This window comes from Chrysemys picta, chromosome 4 (assembly GCF_011386835.1).
Source record: "Chrysemys picta bellii isolate R12L10 chromosome 4, ASM1138683v2, whole genome shotgun sequence".
In the NCBI taxonomy this organism is placed as follows: Eukaryota; Metazoa; Chordata; order Testudines; family Emydidae; genus Chrysemys; species Chrysemys picta.
The window spans coordinates 18,880,142-18,898,428 of NC_088794.1; the positions used below are offsets into that span (position 1 = coordinate 18,880,142).

At 51.1% G+C, this 18,287-nt stretch overlaps 1 protein-coding gene and 1 pseudogene across 1 annotated transcript; both read right to left on the reverse strand.

The window, feature by feature from the left end:
• Positions 1 to 5,771: 5,771 nt before the first annotated feature.
• Positions 5,772 to 12,354, reverse strand: LOC135982815 (uncharacterized; annotated as a pseudogene).
• Positions 12,355 to 13,347: 993 nt separating this feature from the next.
• LOC112061610 (RING finger protein 112-like) lies at positions 13,348 to 17,962 on the reverse strand. The gene is made up of 6 exons (XM_065591019.1): positions 17,705 to 17,962; positions 17,107 to 17,393; positions 16,427 to 16,676; positions 16,218 to 16,268; positions 13,762 to 13,818; positions 13,348 to 13,431 (listed from the first exon to the last, which is right to left on the reverse strand). The coding sequence occupies exons 1-6, from the start codon at positions 17,951 to 17,953 to the stop codon at positions 13,348 to 13,350; spliced, it is 978 nt and encodes a 325-aa protein (XP_065447091.1). The 5' UTR covers positions 17,954 to 17,962.
• Positions 17,963 to 18,287: the final 325 nt, after the last annotated feature.

An 18,287-nucleotide genomic window follows, 5' to 3' on the forward strand; every position in this document is an offset into this window, starting at 1 on the left:
TTTCTGGAGCTGCCATTTTAACTCTTGGTGAAGGACAAACTTGTCAAAGCAATAAACAGCCAAGTCCCCAAAGTTGTGTTATTTTCTGTTCACCAGGCAAATAAGGGTAACTGCTGAAGACCATTATGTTCTCTGACTTGACTTCAATAAGCGAGCCTCTTCCCTCTTTATTTGCTTAGAAGTTCAATGAATATTTAGTGCCACTCTGGGGGAAAACAAAGCATCAGGAAATGAATGGATAGGGCAGGACCATTTAACCCCAATTACTAGGCTCTCTTCTTACTTGGTGCTGCAGAGGAAAGTCAAGGGAGAAAGTAAAACAGCTGCCAGGGAACAGGTTACTTTACCAGAGATAATTGGGAGTCATAAATTTTGGGGGCACTCTGATCAGGGGGTTTGTCCAGGCTTATTTCCATTTTTCAACAACATAAAACATAAGATGTGGGTGACTCCATTGGGAATAATAAAAAAATGTGCCCTCCAAAGAATAAAAACAACGAGGAGTCCTTGTGGCACCTTAGAGACTAACACACGTATTTGGGCTAAGCTTTCATGGGCTACAGCCCACTTCATCAGATGCATGAAGTGAAAAATACAGGAGCAGATATAAATACATGAAAGGATGGGGGTTGCTTTACCAAGTGTGAGGTCAGTCTAACAAGATAAATCAATTAACAGTAGGATACCAATGGAGGAAAAATAACTTTTGAAGTGGTAAAAAAAGTGGCCCAAATGATTTTACAAATCTCATCTTCCCATTAAATAATCTCTAATTTAGTGTAGGAAATTTAGCTTAGTAGCTAGAGCAGGGAATGGGGACTCAGGACTCCTGGTTCTATTCCTGCTTCTGCCACAAAGTGATTTGGGGCCAGATATTCAAAGGTATTTAAGGTTTCAGAGGAGTAGCTGTGTTAGTCTGTATCAGCAAAAAGAACAGGAGTACTTGTGGCACCTTAGAGACTAACACATTTATTTGAGCATAAGCTTTTGTGGGCTAAGTGCATGAAGATAGGTGCTTAATTCCCACTCTGTGCTTCCCTCGCCATTTGTAAAATAGAGGCGACACCTTCCTAAAAGGTTTAACTGATTCACTGTAAACACTATGAGATGTGAAAGGGCCAGTAGAGTGCAGAACGTTGTTATTATTATTCAGGATGAGACATTGCTGAAGGGGGTGACTTGGGTTATCGACCAGACATGCACCATTTAATGCTTGTGCCAGTCAACTGAGTCGTGCACCCGGCAAGGAGACGATATCCTATTTAAAGAGATACAATCTCTTCTGGCCCCTTGGTAGTGGCTCAACCCCTAGAGAGTAGGGAGCTTGCTCCTGACACCTCCTGATGAACAGCGAGAAGAGCTGCTTCAGAACTCCAGTCGGATAGCGGCTCCACGGTGGAAGGAGCTGCCTGCCAGTGTTTGTTGGTGAGCTTGGGGTATTAGCCAGGCCTCATTGCATGTCTGTTATATGATAGTTGGGGGCATTTGGGTCAGAATTCAGTATTAAGTCTGGGGGCAATCACACCTGATTATCCCGGTCGTGTAACCAAAGGGCAAGAGAACTGCACCAAATGTGCTTGGGGCGAGGGGTCACCCTCATAAAACCCACAGCTGCTGGCACAGTTGGGTAGCGGGGCCTGGACAAACTAGAAAGAGAGGCAGAACGGCGCTCCTGCTTCCCGGTGGGAGCTCCTCCAAGGTGGGAGTTTGAGCTAGTCTGATTTGTTACGCTTTCAGAAGGAAGATCTATATAACTGAACCCAGCTCTCCTTGCTGCCAAAAACACCCAGCAGAACGGTTACAAATAGCTCGCAATGCACTTGTGACCCGCATGAATACTCGATACTTGTTCACTGATTGTCCTCTGCTCACTTAGCACAAGAGCTCGTTAGTGCCTCAACTCCTGGTATTACTGCTCCCCGGGGCAATTAACATCATGGAGGTTGCGTTTCCAGTGGGGCTTTGCATTCTGACACCAAAGTAGCATGAAGATTGAAATCCAGAGCAATCATTCGTCAAGGGATCTGCGACTCAGTTGCCCATTACAGAATCTCATGCAAGAATAACAGACATGAACTCCTATCTCACCTTTTAGCCAAGCGCCTCGGATCAGCTGTTAGCCAATTAATTCCAAGACTTAAGTATTACTTGACCGTTTCAGAGGTAAGTGATCTAACTTTTCATCCCAAGGCACTTCAAAAGACTATATAAATAAAAATCACATCACACATCACTGATGGGCAGCCACCCCTGGTGTGAGAACTAGCAGCTGCGTAACAGCACATAGCAACACTATACAACAGCTTAGGACAGAGGGTGAAGATATCTTTCCAAAAAAATGTAGGGGGAATTGAATGAAATTCTGCTTCCCTATTATACCCAAATTGGGATTTAGCCAGGGCACCAGGATAATACACCCTGCTATTACATAAAATTCTGTGGTATCTTTAGTGTCCGGAGATGTACTTTCATTTTATCATGCACATGAAAGTCAATCTCCTAATATCATGCTAGTGATATTAGTTCACCACTGACTCAGGTGCAAGGAAGGGAAGACTACTACCCCCCCCCCTCCACTTGGGGGAGGGATAGCTCAGTGGTTTGCACATTGGCCTGCTAAACCCAGGCTTGGGAGTTCAATCCTTGAGAGGGCCACTTAGGGATCTGGGGCAAAATCAGTACTTGGTCCTGCTAGTGAAGGCAGGGGGTCGGACTCCATGACCTTGCAAGGTCCCTTCCAGTTCTAGGAGATAGGATATCTCCATTAATTAATTTATTTATTTTATTTTACTCAATCACCAACACCTTCAGGTACAGAGAGGTGTTCCTCGCAGCAGGTCTCCCATCCTAAAATGGATTTGGCTATATGCTGCTTAGCTTGGGAGATCTAGGGGGATTGTGGCACATGGGAGGCAGGCTACACATTTTACCAAAATAATTTACATACAAAGACTTAAAATAAACATGGTTCACTCATCCTAGTCAATGAAAAGTTCTGAAAAATCCACTGTTACTATACAGCAGGCATGACCAAAATGCAACTCCAATATGGCCCACGGAGATCTGCAAGATTGCCCACAACCCTACCTCACATTAAACCAACCAACCAACCAAAGGAACAGGCCACTGAGAAAACACGCCCCAGCACAAAGGTGAATGAAGCGAGAGCGATTAAGTGACTTGCCCAAGGTTATACAGTAAATCTGTGGGAGAGCCAGTAATAGAACCCAAGAGTCACTTACTCCAGCAGCAGCACTGGGGAAAGGAGTGTGGGTCAGTAGATGGGGCACCAGTTTATATATTTGGATTTCCCAGTGTTGCTTGTGACCTTGAGCAAGTCACTCAAACTCTATGCATCGGCTTCCCCATCTATAAAATGGGGATAACACCGCCCACTCACCTTGGCAATTTTCTTGGAGATCTACAGATGAGAAACACTACATAAGCTTTATTACCACCCCCACCAGCAGCCAATTAGCTTTGTTTCACCCATTAACAACCAATTCAACTTAATAATAACAGGTATTATTAAAAGGAAACAAACCAAGTGGATGGAAGTGAAGTAGATTTTGTTAAGAGGGATCACAGTTGACTCAAGTCATAGGCTAGTGATCAAGGCTTGCATATTTCCACCCCCACTAGGTTTGGCCCTCAGTCAAGTTACAAACTCTGCTGCAGTTTTTTTTTAATCTAAAGATGAGGTTGTCTTAGTAATAAAAAAAAAAAATTAAATCTCTTTCAGGAATGTGAATCTCTCAAACCTAATAACCAGCTCCCAGCACTCTCCCTTCCTACAATTACAGTGAGTTCACGTCAAAGCCTCACCTCCCTGCCACTGAACTAAATGAGGGGGTGATATTGCTTAAGATGGAGACTTACTCGGGTATAAAATTAATTAGTTTTAGGGAAGAAGACAGGATATTGCTCTCATGTTAGCAGGTTGGGATATTAGCTGAACTGAACTGTGTGAAGCATCAGGGACTCTCTGCAACCTCTCACATAATCCCTTGCTTGTTTGTTTCACTCAGTATTTATTTTGGAGGATTCCTTTCAACTCTTAGCATGTTGTATTTTGATCTTAAACAGATTTGAACAACAGAAGCAGGAGAACAGGAGAGGGCAATGCATTCTGTAGGCTGCTCCCTGCAATGCGGTATGGCTCACGCTCTGGGGAAGTTAGTACCTATCCTGACATGGAACAAAGGACCAAGCAAGGCCCCGATCTTATAAAGATTTACACACATGCTTAACTTCATGCACTGTGAGTGGTCCCATTGAAAGTCAATGTGACTGCTCACATAGATTCATGGATTCCATGGCCAGAAGTGATCATCTAGTCCAGTGGCTCTCAACTTTCCAGACTACTGTACCCCTTTCAGGAGTCTGATTTATCTTGCATACCCCCAAGTTTCACCTCATTTAAAAACTATTTGCTTACAAAAATCAGACATAAAAATACCAAAAAATGGCACAGCACACTGTTACCGAAAAATTGCTGACTTTCTCATTTTTACCATATAATTATAATTATAAAATCAATTGGAATATACATATTGTATTTACATTTCAATGTATAGTATATAGAGCAGTATAATCAAGTCATTGTCTGTATGAAATTTTAGTTAGTGTGGACTTTGCTAGTGTTTTTCATGTAGCCTGTTGTAAAATTAGGAAATATCTCGATGAGTTGATGTACTCCCTGGAAAACCTCTGCGTATCCCTAGGGGTACATGCACCCCTGGTCAAGAACCACTGATCTAGTCTGACCCCCTATGTAACGCAGGCCATAGAACTTCCCCCAAATCATTCCCAGAGTAAGGGCTGGCTTTTGGAAGTGCGGGGCCCAATTTGAACATTTTAGGCGGGGCCCCGACAGGGATGACTAAAAAAAAAAAACCACATTAAAAACGCCCTTTTATTTCTTCCATGTATTATTTACTTTGCATAACTATATAAATAAAATAAAAATTGTATATTACATACATTGCTAGCTGGAGGCAGGGCAGGGGCAGGGCAGGGGCTGACTGGAGGTAGGGTCTGCCTGGAGTCAGGGCAAGGGGTATGGGGCTGGCTGCGGGCAGGGCAGGGGGTGCGGGGCTGGAGGCAGGGCAGGGGGTGCAGCAGGGGCTGGTTGCAGGCAGGGGGTGCGGGACTGGCTGGAGACAGGGACTGGCTGCAGGCAGGGCAGGGGGTGCGGGGCTGGTGCGGGGAGGGGGTGCAGCAGGGGCTGGCTGCAGGCAGGGGGTGCGGGGCTGGTTGCAGGCAGGGGCTGGCTGGAGACGGGCTGGTGGGGGCAGGGGGTTCGGGCCTGGAGGCAGGGCAGGGGGGTGCAGCAGGGGCTGGCTGCAGGCAGGGGGTGCAGGGCTGGTGCGGGCAGGCGGTGCAGCAGGCCCTGGCTGCAGGCAGGGGGTGCGGGGCTGGCTGGAGACAGGGGCTGGCTGCAGGCAGGGCAGGGGGTGCGGGGCTGGGTGCCGGCAGGGGGTGCAGCAGGGGCTGGCTGCAGGCAGGGGGTGCGGGGCTGGCTGGAGACAGGGGCTGGCTGCAGGCAGGGCAGGGGGTGCGGGGCTGGTGCGGGCAGGGGGTGCAGCAAGGGCTGGCTGCAGGCAGGGGGTGCGGGGCTGGAGGCAGGGCAGGGGGTGCAGCAGGGGCTGGCTGCAGACAGGGGGTGCGGGGCTGGTGCGGGCAGGGGGTGCAGCAGGGGCTGGCTGCAGGCAGGGGGTGCGGGGCTGGCTGCAGGCAGGGGCTGGCTGAAGACGGGCTGGTGGGGGCAGGGGGTGCAGCAGGGGCTGGCTGCAGGTAGGGCAGGGCCCCCCCTGCTTCTACCACCTTGGCCCTTTAAATAACTGCCGGAGCCCTGGGGAAGCTGCGGGGCTCTCGTGGCTATTTAGAGGACCGAGGTAGCAGAGGTAGCTGGAGCCCCGGCACTTTAAATGGCCCCCGGAGCCCCCTGCTACCCCAGGGCTCTGGTCCAAGCACTAGACTCCTCCCCATAAGCGCCATAGCTCCCCCTTCTCCTCCACTGGGTACATAAAACTACAAGTCCCAGAATCCCTTGCTTCCCCATCCCACCTTTTGAAGTGGCAGCCAATGGGCCGGAGCCGTTTGCTGATTGGCAGGTGCGTGGGCCAGTGGGGGCGAGCCCGTGCCCGGCGTGCGGTGGCAGCTGGCGATGGCCCAATGTACAGGCCCAACCACTCGGCCTCCTTCACTTTAAAGCGCTGCCTGTAGGCCGACTGGAACTCGTCCATCTGCTTGTCCAGCTCCTGCTTCAGCTCCTCCAGGGCCGCCTGTTTCTGGGGGTCCTCGCCCTGCAGCTCCCCCCGGCAGCGTTTCAGCAGCTCCTGGCGTTTCCCCTCCTGGCATCGCTTCATCTCCAGGGGCTTCACTCTCAGACAGCTGCTCATGCTCTGGGGGCCACGGTCCTGCCGGGAGGGGGGCGAGATCGTCCATGAGGACGGGAACTAGCATTACCCAGCCACAGGGGGAACTTCTGCCTCACACACCTGTAGCCCCCTCAACTCCAACCTACAGCCCCCTGCTAGCCCAGCCCTGCCCCCCGTCAGTCCTGTCGGTGCCCCTCACTCCCGACCCGCAGCCCCTCTGCACTCACCAGCTGCTTCACAAATAGTCCATATTCCCTCCTGGCAGCTTCTACTGCTCCTCTGTTTGCCTTCTCTCTCATCTCTGCCATCTCCGCCATCTGTGGTGGGAGAGGGAAAAGGGTAGGGGTGGGGATGGGATCCCCTCTGAACTGGGAGCCCCCTTCCCCCACTCACCACCTTCTCCTAATTCCTCCAGGACCCTGCTTGCTGCTGTCACCCCCCCACTGGTGCCACCTTTGTGGTGCCCCCTCCTGGCCCCCTAGTGCAATTGGCCAATGGAGGGTGGACCTGGGGTGAGAATGAACTGAAAACTGTCCGACTGGGATTTGGGCTTTCAGACCTCCCTAACCCCTTTGTATTGTTTTCAAATCAGTGGGGAAATGAGGGGAATCACCCTAAATTGTCCCCTCTACACATACGGACTGTATCAGGGGAGGAGAAAATCTTTAAAACAAACACAAAATATGAAAATCAATTTTTCTCCTACTTGTTGAAAATGAAAACCAATTAAATTTGTCACTGAGCGATGCAGGGGGTAGCTCGGGGCGCAGGAGCCAGGACCGGGTTATTTATTGACTGACGTCGATGGGGTCAGGGCTGGATTCTGATCTCGGTGACCCCGCTGTAAATCAATCAACCTACGTGTCCTTTTGGACACTCACCTTCTCCCCATTCTTCCCAATACACCACCTCTATCTAATCTATCTATCTATCTATCTATCTATCCCCACACACACCCTCTATCTATTTATCCCCATCCACCCCCTCTATCTATCTATCCCCACACACCTCATCATCTATCTATCTATCCATCTATCCCCCTACACCCCCTCATATCTATCTATCTATCCCCACACAACCTTCTCATCTATTTATCTATCTATCCCCACACAACCTTCTCATCTATCTATCTACCCCCATCCACCCCCTCATCTATCTAATCTATCTATCTATACCCATACACTCTATCTATCTATCTATCTATCTATCTATCCCCACACAACCTTCTTATCTATTGTGGAAGCAGAGAAAGAACTGACAGGAAGGGGATTGCAATGCATGACAGTTTGTTAGCAAGATTTAGGCTAACTGTAACTTTAATAATGCAAAATTTGTAGACGCGAGGATTGTGTGAGGCGAGTGGGAAAGAACTGTGTGAGAAGTTGTTGTGACCTTGTGTAGATAATGTGTAGAAAATATTGTATGTAGACTAGAGTTAAAACAAGTGAGAAAAATAAGATATTAAAATGGCCTATTTATAAACAAAATGCAGCTGTTGCTTATTATTGTTTGTAATGAAAGGTATAAAGGTTTGCTGTAATTGTTTACCTGTAGAGAGACCTGTTTAGCTCTTTCCCTCTATGCAATTGTTAGAGAAAATAAAGTATCTGACTTGCTGTACCCAAAAAGTGAGAACTCTGTTATTCTCTGACAATTTGGGCGCTCGTCCGGGATGGCAACGCCCGCAGAGGTACCGGCAGCTGCTACGGATCGTTCCCCTTCGAACCCCATGGCGCCACAATAGAGGTAAGAGACCTTTTAAAATCTCTATTGGGGTGTCAAGGAAGGACTGTCCGTGGAGCCGTCTGTCCCTATTGGGCTCACGCCATCCGAACTTATTGACTGTGCAGCAAGATCAGATGCAGAGCGGTTCTGGGGAATTGTTTTGCCGCCCCCAATAAGGTAGTTGTATGTGGTTCTGGGGACCTGTTAGTTTGGCCGCCCCCATATGCATCGTGGTATTTGGAAATAGAGGCCTCTGTGTGTGTGTGTGTGTGTGTGTGTGTGTGTGTACGTGTGTGTGTGTATACACACACCAGTGCGAATTGAGAGTTACCAGAAGACGCCCAGAGTACTCTGCGAAGTCTTTTGGCTCGTGACCAGAACTACTCTAACGCAAGCCCGGTAACTAGAGGATCTTTTAGGAGATCTGACCCCTGGTGGGCTAACTCGGCCTGGCATCGTCCGGCAAGGAAGCTACCTGGGTCTAGGAGTGTGTGAACCCATCTTCCCTCCCCTTTCCTCTCTGTGTGAGCCACTGACAGTCTGATTATCTCGCTGGATGTGAAGAGAATGAGCGGCGCCGTCTCTCTGAGACTAGCCGACGCTCTTTGCTGAAGGGAGGTGTAGGAGGGTCGTGGCCATCCTCGTTAGCCTCTCCTGTGTGAGTATCCTGTAGGGAGAGATCCTTAGTTTTTGAGCCGCTAGCGCGGACAGGGCATCCTCCCTATGTGTGTAATTAAAAAATGGGTGGGGAACAGTCTAAGCATTCCCTCTCACCCCCTAAGGGTACCCCAGCTTATTTCATGTACATAAATCATGGTCCGAAAACCTGCAGGTATTTAGAGAATTGAAATCTTTACACACGTGCAAATCCATCTAAACAATGCCCACTAGAAGGTACCTTCAATTTAAATAAACTTACATATCTCAGAAAAACCCTGGCTTCACCAAAAACCTCTAATACGCAGTGGGAGCAATTTGTCTATTGGTAAAAGAAAGCAACAAAGAGACTCCACGAGTCTCGGGTGTGGAGTCTAAAAGTGATATATTAAATATCACTAAGGCTAAAAAGGCATTGCATAAAATCTAGCAAGTTCAAAAATTCAGAATTTCCTAAATAACCAGCTAATGGCCATTCAAAATGATCTTGAGCATCAGGCTTGGCCCACTGCCCTTACAGACACATCAGAAGTACCATCTGATCTGTGGCCATAAAAACATACTTGGAGACTTTCTGGGTGAAAGTGCGGACGTTCTCAGTGCTCATTCCAAGCATATGAACCAGTTAGAGGGGTGTGGGCTCCCACATACCGAATCCTGCCGGGTCCATGAAAAAAATGCATGTGGAATTGGGTAATTCACCAAAACATCTAAAAAATTCAACTACCTGGTATGCCCAATCAATTTTTAGTCAGTGCTCCTAAAATTACACCTGACATTTAAATAAAGTTAGAAAGTCAATGGACATTTTGGCCGTTAAAACCCCCACAGCTTCAGTGTATATGTAAACTAAAGCCAAAAAAAGTTGTCACTGTTCATAATTACGTTTGCTAAAAAAATAAAAAACAAAAAACTAGCCTAACAAAACATTTACTTTTCCAAGCTAATAATAGCTGTGTGTATATTAATGCCACCACATTGCACGACATACATTTTAATCTCACTACCACTGCAGGCAATCATATTATCTACTGGCCTGCAAATAAAGTTTTGCAAATAGCCCTTAAGTTCCAAATACACTTTAATTAAACTAGTTTAATACCAAATCAATTTCAAAATTTGCTTTCACTGTTACCAAAGGTTCAAAAAAATCTCTAAAGTACAAAAGCAAATTCACATGCTTCAAAATATATATCAAGTTAAAAAGTATGTCTTTCATACAGCTTATAAAATGTCCACCTTATGTACTAAATATAATATATTATGTTTTATAACTAAAAATGTACAACAACCCCATCATATTATCGCTATAAAAATGTTATTGCTTGTAATGTTGTTAGCTAGTGTAAAAGGATGTTATTATTATTGTAAAAAACATAATAATAATAATACCTTTCATGTCCATGCTCATCATGTATTATCATTACATCCAATCAAAACTCCTAAGATTAAAGCATCCAATGTAAAATCTAAATTCCAAAACTTAATGCAAATAAAAATTTAAAAATATTTGTTGTACTAGTAGTACAAAAGGGGGGGTTGTGAAAGCAGAGAAAGAACTGACAGGAAGGGGATTGCAATGCATGACAGTTTGTTAGCAAGAGTCAGGCTAACTGTAACCCTAATAACACGAGATTTGTAGACGCGAGGATTGTGTGAGGCGAGTGAGAAAGGACTGTGTGAGAAGTTGTTGCGACCTTGTGTAGATAATGTGTAGAAAATATTGTATGTAGACTAGAGTCAAAACAAGTGAGAAAAATAAGATATCAAGATGGCCTATGTATAAACAAAATGCAGCTGTTGCTTATTATTGTTTGTAATGAAAGGTATAAAAAGGTTTGCTGTAACTGTTTACCACTAGAGAGACCTGTTTAGCTCTCTCCCTCTACGCAATTGTTTGAGAAAATAAAGTATCTGACTTGCTGTACCCAAACAAAAGTGAGCACTCTGTTATTCTCCAACACTATCTATCTATCTATCTATCCCCATCCACCCCATCTATCTATCTATCTATCCCCACACGCCCCATCTATCTACCTATCTATCCCCTTGCAAACAGAGGTTCCCAGTGCTGAGGGCTGGGACAGACCCTTTACCAGAGTGAGGTGTGATGGTCCCTTCCCGCTGTGTGTCCCTCCATAGAAGGGGCTCCTGATCTGAACACCCTGCCCTACTCTCCCGCTCATCCCCCTGACCTAGGGTGTTGGTGCCTGTCTTGCTCAAGGCCACCTACCATCCAAACTGGGGCCCACCCAGCTGCCCAATCCTCCCCCCCCCCCATCAGGCCAAAGCCCCCAGCCAGAACCCCAATGGCCACTGCTTCCTCCAGCCCCACTACAACTACACTCGCCCTGATACCTACTCCGATACCCGCACCCACCACTGCCAGAACCCCCCTCCCCCCGCCCAATGTACAGGCCCAACCACTCGGCCTTCTTCACTTTAAAGCTCTGTTCATATGGAACTCCGCCATCTGCTTGTCCAGCTCCTTCTTCAGCTCCTCCAGGGCCGCCTGTTTCTGGGGGTCCTCGCCCCGCAGCTCCCCCCGGCAGCGCTCCAGCAGCTCCTGGCGTTTCCCCTCCAGGTGTCGCTGCATCTCCAGGGGCTTCACCCTCAGGCAGCTGCTCATGCTCTGGTGGTCATGGTCCTGCCGGGATGGGGGAGTGATCGGCCATTAGGGACGAGCACTAGCGTTACCCAGCCACAGGGGGCGCCGCCTCCTCACACACCGCAGCCCCCTCACTCCTGATACACAGCCCCCTGCTACCTCAGCCTTGCCTCCCCCCAGGTATGCTGGTGCCCCTCACTCCCAATCCACAGCCCCTCTGCACTCACCAGCTCCTGCACAAATTGGTCATATTCCCTCCTGGTGGCTTCTACTGCTCTCCTGTTTAACTCCTGTCTCATCACTGCAAACGCCTCAGCCATCTGTGTGGGGAGAGGGAACGGGGTTGGGGGTGCGGATGGGTTGGGCCCATCTCTGAACTAGGAGCCCCCCCACAGTCACCAGCTTCCCCACATTCGTACGGGACCTGCTCCTCCCTATCACCTCCGAACTGGTCCCCAACCCCCCACATTTCAATAGAGCCAGAGGGCAGCACCTCGATCCCACAGCCATGACCATGTTGCTGCCACCCCAGTGGAGGGGCTGGTTCTCTGGCAGGGCTTCCTGCAGGTCCCCTTATCTCTTGGGTGCTAGGAGTCCTCGATCAGGACATTTGGTGGAGCTGTTGTGGTGCCCCCTTCTGGGCTAGTGTGATTGGCCAATGTCAGGAGGACCTGGGGTTGGGGTCAATAGGACCAGCCCCCCGCCCCCCCCAATCCAAGCTGGAAAGAGAGAGGCGGAGGGAGGGGTGACCTGGTACCTTCATGGGTGAGGAGAAGTCGTAGCGTTGGGTCTTCCAATATCAGGAGACGCCCTGCAGGGAATAACGCCCGGGGGAACTGGGATCAGGGACAGCTCAGCCCCTTTCCCCCCGCTGAGCCCCTTCCCGCTCCCTGCAGCCCAGCGCCCCCTACTGAGCACCCTGCCCCGCTCCCTGCAGAATGGCACCCCGCCTTGAATCCCTGTCCCCGCTTTGCGGCCCATTTTGCTGTCTCCCATCCAGCCCCCCCCTTTAACAGCCCCCACTCTCCCACCTTGATCCTGGCAGCCAGCTGAGCCCCATCAGCACCTGCCCGGCTCGGTCCGTCCGGACGTGTGTCCCTGCTGAGCGCACCACAGTGCTGATGTAGTCACACAGGCACTGCCGGAAATCCTCGTCCATGTCTGCAGAGGGGAAAAGGACCCAGGCATCCGGGAGGGATCTGGGTGTCCAGGGTAGGACACACGTTAAATGCGATTGGGTGGGCTAGTTTGTGCCACAGGAAATGAGATTCCATCTCTGGGCAACAGCTGCTTAACACCCCCCACCCCACTGCCTGGGGGAAAATGGGGGAGAGGCATGAGGGGGCAAGGAGAGGCTGCAGTGGGGAGATAGCAGTCTCCACTGGGTGGTGCCAGGGGACCCATGAAGACCCAAAAGGGGGACACCAGCAGCATTCCCCTAGCAGACCAGGACCCCAGCAGTGACCCCCCCCCAATGTCCCTCTCACCTCCCACACAGATGCTGTGACCCAGCGAGTGCCCCTGTGCAGTGGGCAGTAGAGTCAATTCTAAGTCAAGGGGGGTGAGCTGGGCACTGGGATTTTGGGGTGGGGGAAGCGCAAGAGGGGAAGAAAGGGGCAGCAGAGGAGAGAGGGTGGGGATGGGGGCAGGGAAGAGGGTGGGGGCAGTGCAGGAGGGGGTGGGGACTGGGGGAGCAGAGCAGGGGGTGAGAGGGGAGAAGATGAGGGTCTCTTACCATCTGGCGTCCCTGCCCTGCTCCTGGTGAACTGAGTGCCAGGGTGGGGCAGTAGGTAGCACCGGGTGCCGCTCGCCCTCAGGGCTTCCAACACCAGGGGCTGCTCAGCAGAGACCTCCAGGTCCTGCGGGAGTCAAAGCAACATTTGTGGCCGTCAGCAGGGAATCAGACCCGCTGTGGAAACGTTCAGCTCCGCCCCAAAGTTTGCTGTTTCCGTGAACACACGTGGTATCTGATCATTACCTGTGATTTCTCCACTCCTGCCCCGCGTCCGCGCCGTAGGCTCCAGAGAGCTGCCAATCTCGCACCAACAGGTCCAGGCGCTGCAACAGAGAGCACAGGAGAAGGGTCACACTGGGGTTGGGGGCACAGAGAGGAGACCAGAGCTGGAGGCTGTTGTCCAACCCAGCCACGGACACTGAGACCCTGGGCATGACGTGGGCGTGGAGGGAGAACAATGGACTGGCTGTTTCTTTGGGGTTTGTCCAGCACCTGGCACAATGGGGTCTGGGTCTAGGATGGGGGCTCTGAGGTGCTCTGGCAATAGAGACAGTAAATAAGAATAGTAAGAATCAGGTGGGATAACAGGACCGGCGGGGGGTGGAACAAGCATTATATCCTCATATGGGGGGTGATGGGAAACAAGGACCCACCTGGATTGGGGCCAGATTGCAGGTCCCTCCAACCTCCTTCGCAACCTGAATGAACATCTGAGATGCAGAAAGAGCGAGAGAGAGAGAGAGAGAGAGAGAGAGAGAGAGAGAGAGAGAGAGAGAGAAGGCAACATTTTTCCATCTTGAACAAACCATCCCCGCACATGTGACCAATCAAGATTGGCAATGCAAAATAAACGAGTGAAATAAATGCCACTGAAACTAAAGGGATCCCAGACAACATTCAGTGGAAACTGATCATTGAAGAGAGAAAAATTGACAAAATGAAGAGAGAAAACATAATTTCAAACAACAATAACTCAACAGCAGTAATCAAAGATATAAAAGCAATAACTCAATTCAGAAAATCCAATAGTTGGTTCTAGAAAAGCAGTCACAGAAGACACAGAAAGCCAAAACCAAGTCAAAGTTAGAAAATGAATAGTCAAAGAGAGAAACCAATAGTGAAAAGAAGCAATAAGTGAACAGCAGAAATGAAAAAAAAGTTTAAACACTCCAAATATATAAAGAAAAATTAAAAGCCGGTAATCAGTAGAGAGACACTAATAAATGAAGCTCTGTAAACAAACACTGAAATCTTGTAACCAATAAAGAAAAAGCAGAAAACCAATAATGAACCGCTCCCCCCAAACCAGTGAGATCAAAATCTGACAGTCAAAGAATGAAACCCAATAAATGACATGGGAGTGGTGATAACTAAAGCCACAAAACTGACAAGCATGGACCAAAACACAATGAACGAGAACTGAAAACCAAAGGCTGAAAATCATAGATCGAAACCTGAGAAACAATGAGTGGAACCCAAAAACGTGCAGAGAGAAACCCAAGAAATGCTAACATTTGGCTGTTCTTTGAAAGTGGAAATCGGCATGAAAACATTCTGATTTTGTCAGCTTTCCATTTTTCAACAAAACTTTTATTTTCCATCTCCCCACATGGTCACTATTAAATCAACTGACAACTAATGGTGGGTACGAAATAACAAACAGCTAATAGCCAGTAGTGACTCACAAATAATCAATAACTGGCAGCTATTAATGAATATAAAATAACCAATTATACAAGTTAGTTAATTGGCTAAGTGAAGTAAAAGGCCTAAAAGACAACCGGATGGCATTTCTCTTTGTCTGTCTGTATCGTGATCACTTTTTGAGACCACATCTGATCAATTCCCAAATTTCAGGGGAGACGCTGGGCAACAGTTGAAAGAACGCTACTGACTTGGGGCGGGGGAAATTGGAAAACGGGAAAGCCCAATTTCCATTTAGATCCGGTGAGTAGCATCAGCAGCCAATAAGCCAATCACTCTGGGGAAGGAAGGTAGCAGGGACTTCTGGGTGCTGAGCAGGGAGAATGCGGGACACATAGACCCCTGGCATGGGGGGAGGGGGAATGAAGCACACACAGAGGTGGGGCTGGGGGATGGGACATAGGTTTAGGGTTATGGCTGGTTGGGAAGATTCCAATGGAACATTTGTCCCAACACAATCCCTTAACTAACGCAGAGCGATGCAGGGTGCAGAGGGCTGGCTCCTGCCCATCCAGACTCAGTGTCTGGGTGCAGGACATGTGCAGGTGGCTCCTGCCCCATATGGGGCACAGGCAGAGAGCAGGGCTGCGTGCCACAGGTATATTGGAGCGCCAGCCCAAGAAGGTCGAGGTACGGTTGGGGGGGCATTTCCCTTAACTCTGCTGGCCCTGGCTTGGCTGAGCACGACATTCTGGCTGGACACGTTCTGTGAGAAATGCTTATTTCTGGGGGCACCTGTATCTGGGCTACCCCTTGCTCCACGGTGACATGGTGCCAGGGCCACCGAGAGCGGGTTCGGGCCCCCCAGCAAGGGCAGACCGGCTAAACAGGGCCGACGAGAGCGGGGGGAAGCTGGGCTCCAGACCCCCTTCCGGACCGCTGGGCCCCGGGCCCCCTTTCGGACCGCCAGGTCCCCGTACTTTGTACCGGTTCCCCCCGCTCATCAGCCCTGGTTCCACCCACCTCAGCTCTGGGTCACCAAAGCTACCACAAGGCTACCTGACCCTCCCGGAGACCTGAGTCTGCAGGAGCATTTCAGATCACTTAGGGGAGTGAACCGGGACACAAAAGTCTCTTCTCCACCAGCCCCCCAGCAGGTCCAGCACTCAGCAGTGAGAACCAGAGCTAATCGGTTAATGACAAATAGCCACCAGGTAATGATAAAGAACTAGAAATATGACAGTCACTAATATTTGATTAATTACTGCTCACGTATTACTGTTCAGACTCATTGCTCGAATCCCAGCCTGGGGCAAGATCTCTGGCACTTTCTAAACATCAATAACAGCCTGTAGACTGCCCCCCTCCAATTCCTTACATCACCCAGGGTCTTGGGTCCCCCCAGCAGACACCTGGCTGGCAGGTCCGTGTCAGTAGAGCTGTGTGTATCCTCTGCCCCACCCACCTCCAAATAATCTGCCTCCGTCTGCTTAAACGTACTGGAAATGTTAAAGATCTGGAAAATAATAATAAGAAAAGGTGAGCCCCCCTGCCAACCCCACACCTCACCCCACCGCAGCACAGCCCCCCTGCTGGCCCCCTCACCCCGCTCCCCACAGCACGGCACCCCCTGCAGAGCCCTCAGCCCCGTCCCCCGCAGCACGGCTCCCCCACCCAGTAGGAGCTGAGCAATATGCCCAACACGGAGAGCTTGATGCTGGTCTCCATACGGCGCTGCAGGTCCAGGGAGCCCTCGGTGTCCACCAGGAACATGGCCACCTGCAGGGACAGACACACGGACAGATCCACCAGCCACAGCGACGAGTGCCCTGCACTGACGCCACCCTCGCCCCTGCCCATCCCTGGCTCCTCCGCTGCCCGGCTTCCTGGGGCCGGCCCTGGGCACGCTGGCTGGAGACAGGCCCTGGGGGAGGAGGTTCAAGGAGCCTCCTGTAGGGGGTGACCAGGGCAAGGTCAGAAGGGAACGGGGATTGGGTCTGGCATTCTCAGGGGGCAGGGTGGTGGGACACTGGGGGGAGGAGGTGGAGTTCTAAGGGTCTGGGGGTGGGGTTACAGCTGGAGGATGGGACCAGTGGTACATGGGGAGGGGCCATGGCTGGAGGGTGGGGCCTGTGGTGCAGGGGGAGGGGCCACGACCAGAGGGTGGGGCCTTTGGTGAACAGGGAGGGGCCATGGCTGCAGGGTGGGGCCTCAGTTGCTCTGCCCTGGGCCTGGTACAGCGGGAGGGCCCTGCCTGGGGAGAGGGGACCTTTGCTGTAGGGGGCATGGCCAGTCGTGGAGGGGGAGGGGGCCCTTGCCGAGGTGGGTGGGGTTTGTGTTGCAAGGGGCAAGGCCCTGGCTGGGGTGGGTGGGATCTCTGGTTCAGGCGATGGGGCCATAGCTGGGGCTCCTGTCCCCACTCACCGGGCTCTGGAGCCGGCGCAGCAGGCAGTTCATCAGGAAGGATTTTCCCCGGCGCTGCTCCCCGATGATGGACACCAGGCAGGACGGGGGCGTCCCCCACCCCACCCTGCTCCAGGCAGAGGCTCAGGGCCTCCTCGTACAGGATCAGGCTGCCTTTGTCATCCAGACGAACCAGCTGCACCGGGCGCCCCGGCTCTGGCTGAGCCCCCGGCCCCTGCTGCAGGGACAGAGCAGGGTCAGAGCTCGGACCCCATCCCAGAGCCAGCCAGTCCCTGCTTCTTGATGAGAGCCCCGTGCCCCATTCCCATCCCCTGAACCAACTAGTCCCTGCCCCTCAGATCAGATCCTCTTGAGCCATTTCCACCCCCCGTGAGCCATCCAGTCCCCTGCCCTCCAAATCAGAGGTTGCGCCCCCTAGAGAGGAAAGGCTCCGTGTGCCATTCCCCACCCCCTGATCCAGCCAGTCCCCGCCCTGGGGCCTGTGAGAGCCTGCGCCCCTTTCCCCTGATTCAGCCTGTCTGGTCTCACCAGCTCCATCTCTTCCCGCAGGGGCTCTGTGATTTTCTTCACCAGGGCTCTCAGCCGCGTGTCTGGGGTCATCCTGTCCCTGGAGCAGGGAGTCCGGCACTCGGGGCACTGGTAGCCCTGGGCCAAGACCCCGCGCCAGTGAGCCACGAGGCAGCCCTGGCAGAAGTTGTGGCTGCACTCGATGGAGACGGGGTCGTCCAAGACATCCAGGCAGATGGAGCAGGTGACGTCCTCTTGGACTTGATCCATCTCTCTAGACCCGCTGAGTGGCAGGACCTGGCACCCTGAGCAGCAGGGCTCTGCTGGAGGATGGCTGATCTCTAGCCCAGGTGTGCCCCTTCCTGGCAGCAGGAGTCTGGGGAGGAGCGAGAGAACATGGGAATATTTCTGTGAACAAGCTGTGTGACTCAGTTTACCTGCCCAGTTTGTGTCTCTGTCCACAGGGCAGCACCAGAGCGAGAAGATGGATTCCAAGAAGTCATGGTGGAGATTGGTAGATTCCCAGGCCAGGAGGGACCAAGGCTGAGCTCCTGGATAACAGGCCAGAGAACTGCCCCCAGTTAATTCCTGTTTGAACGAGAGC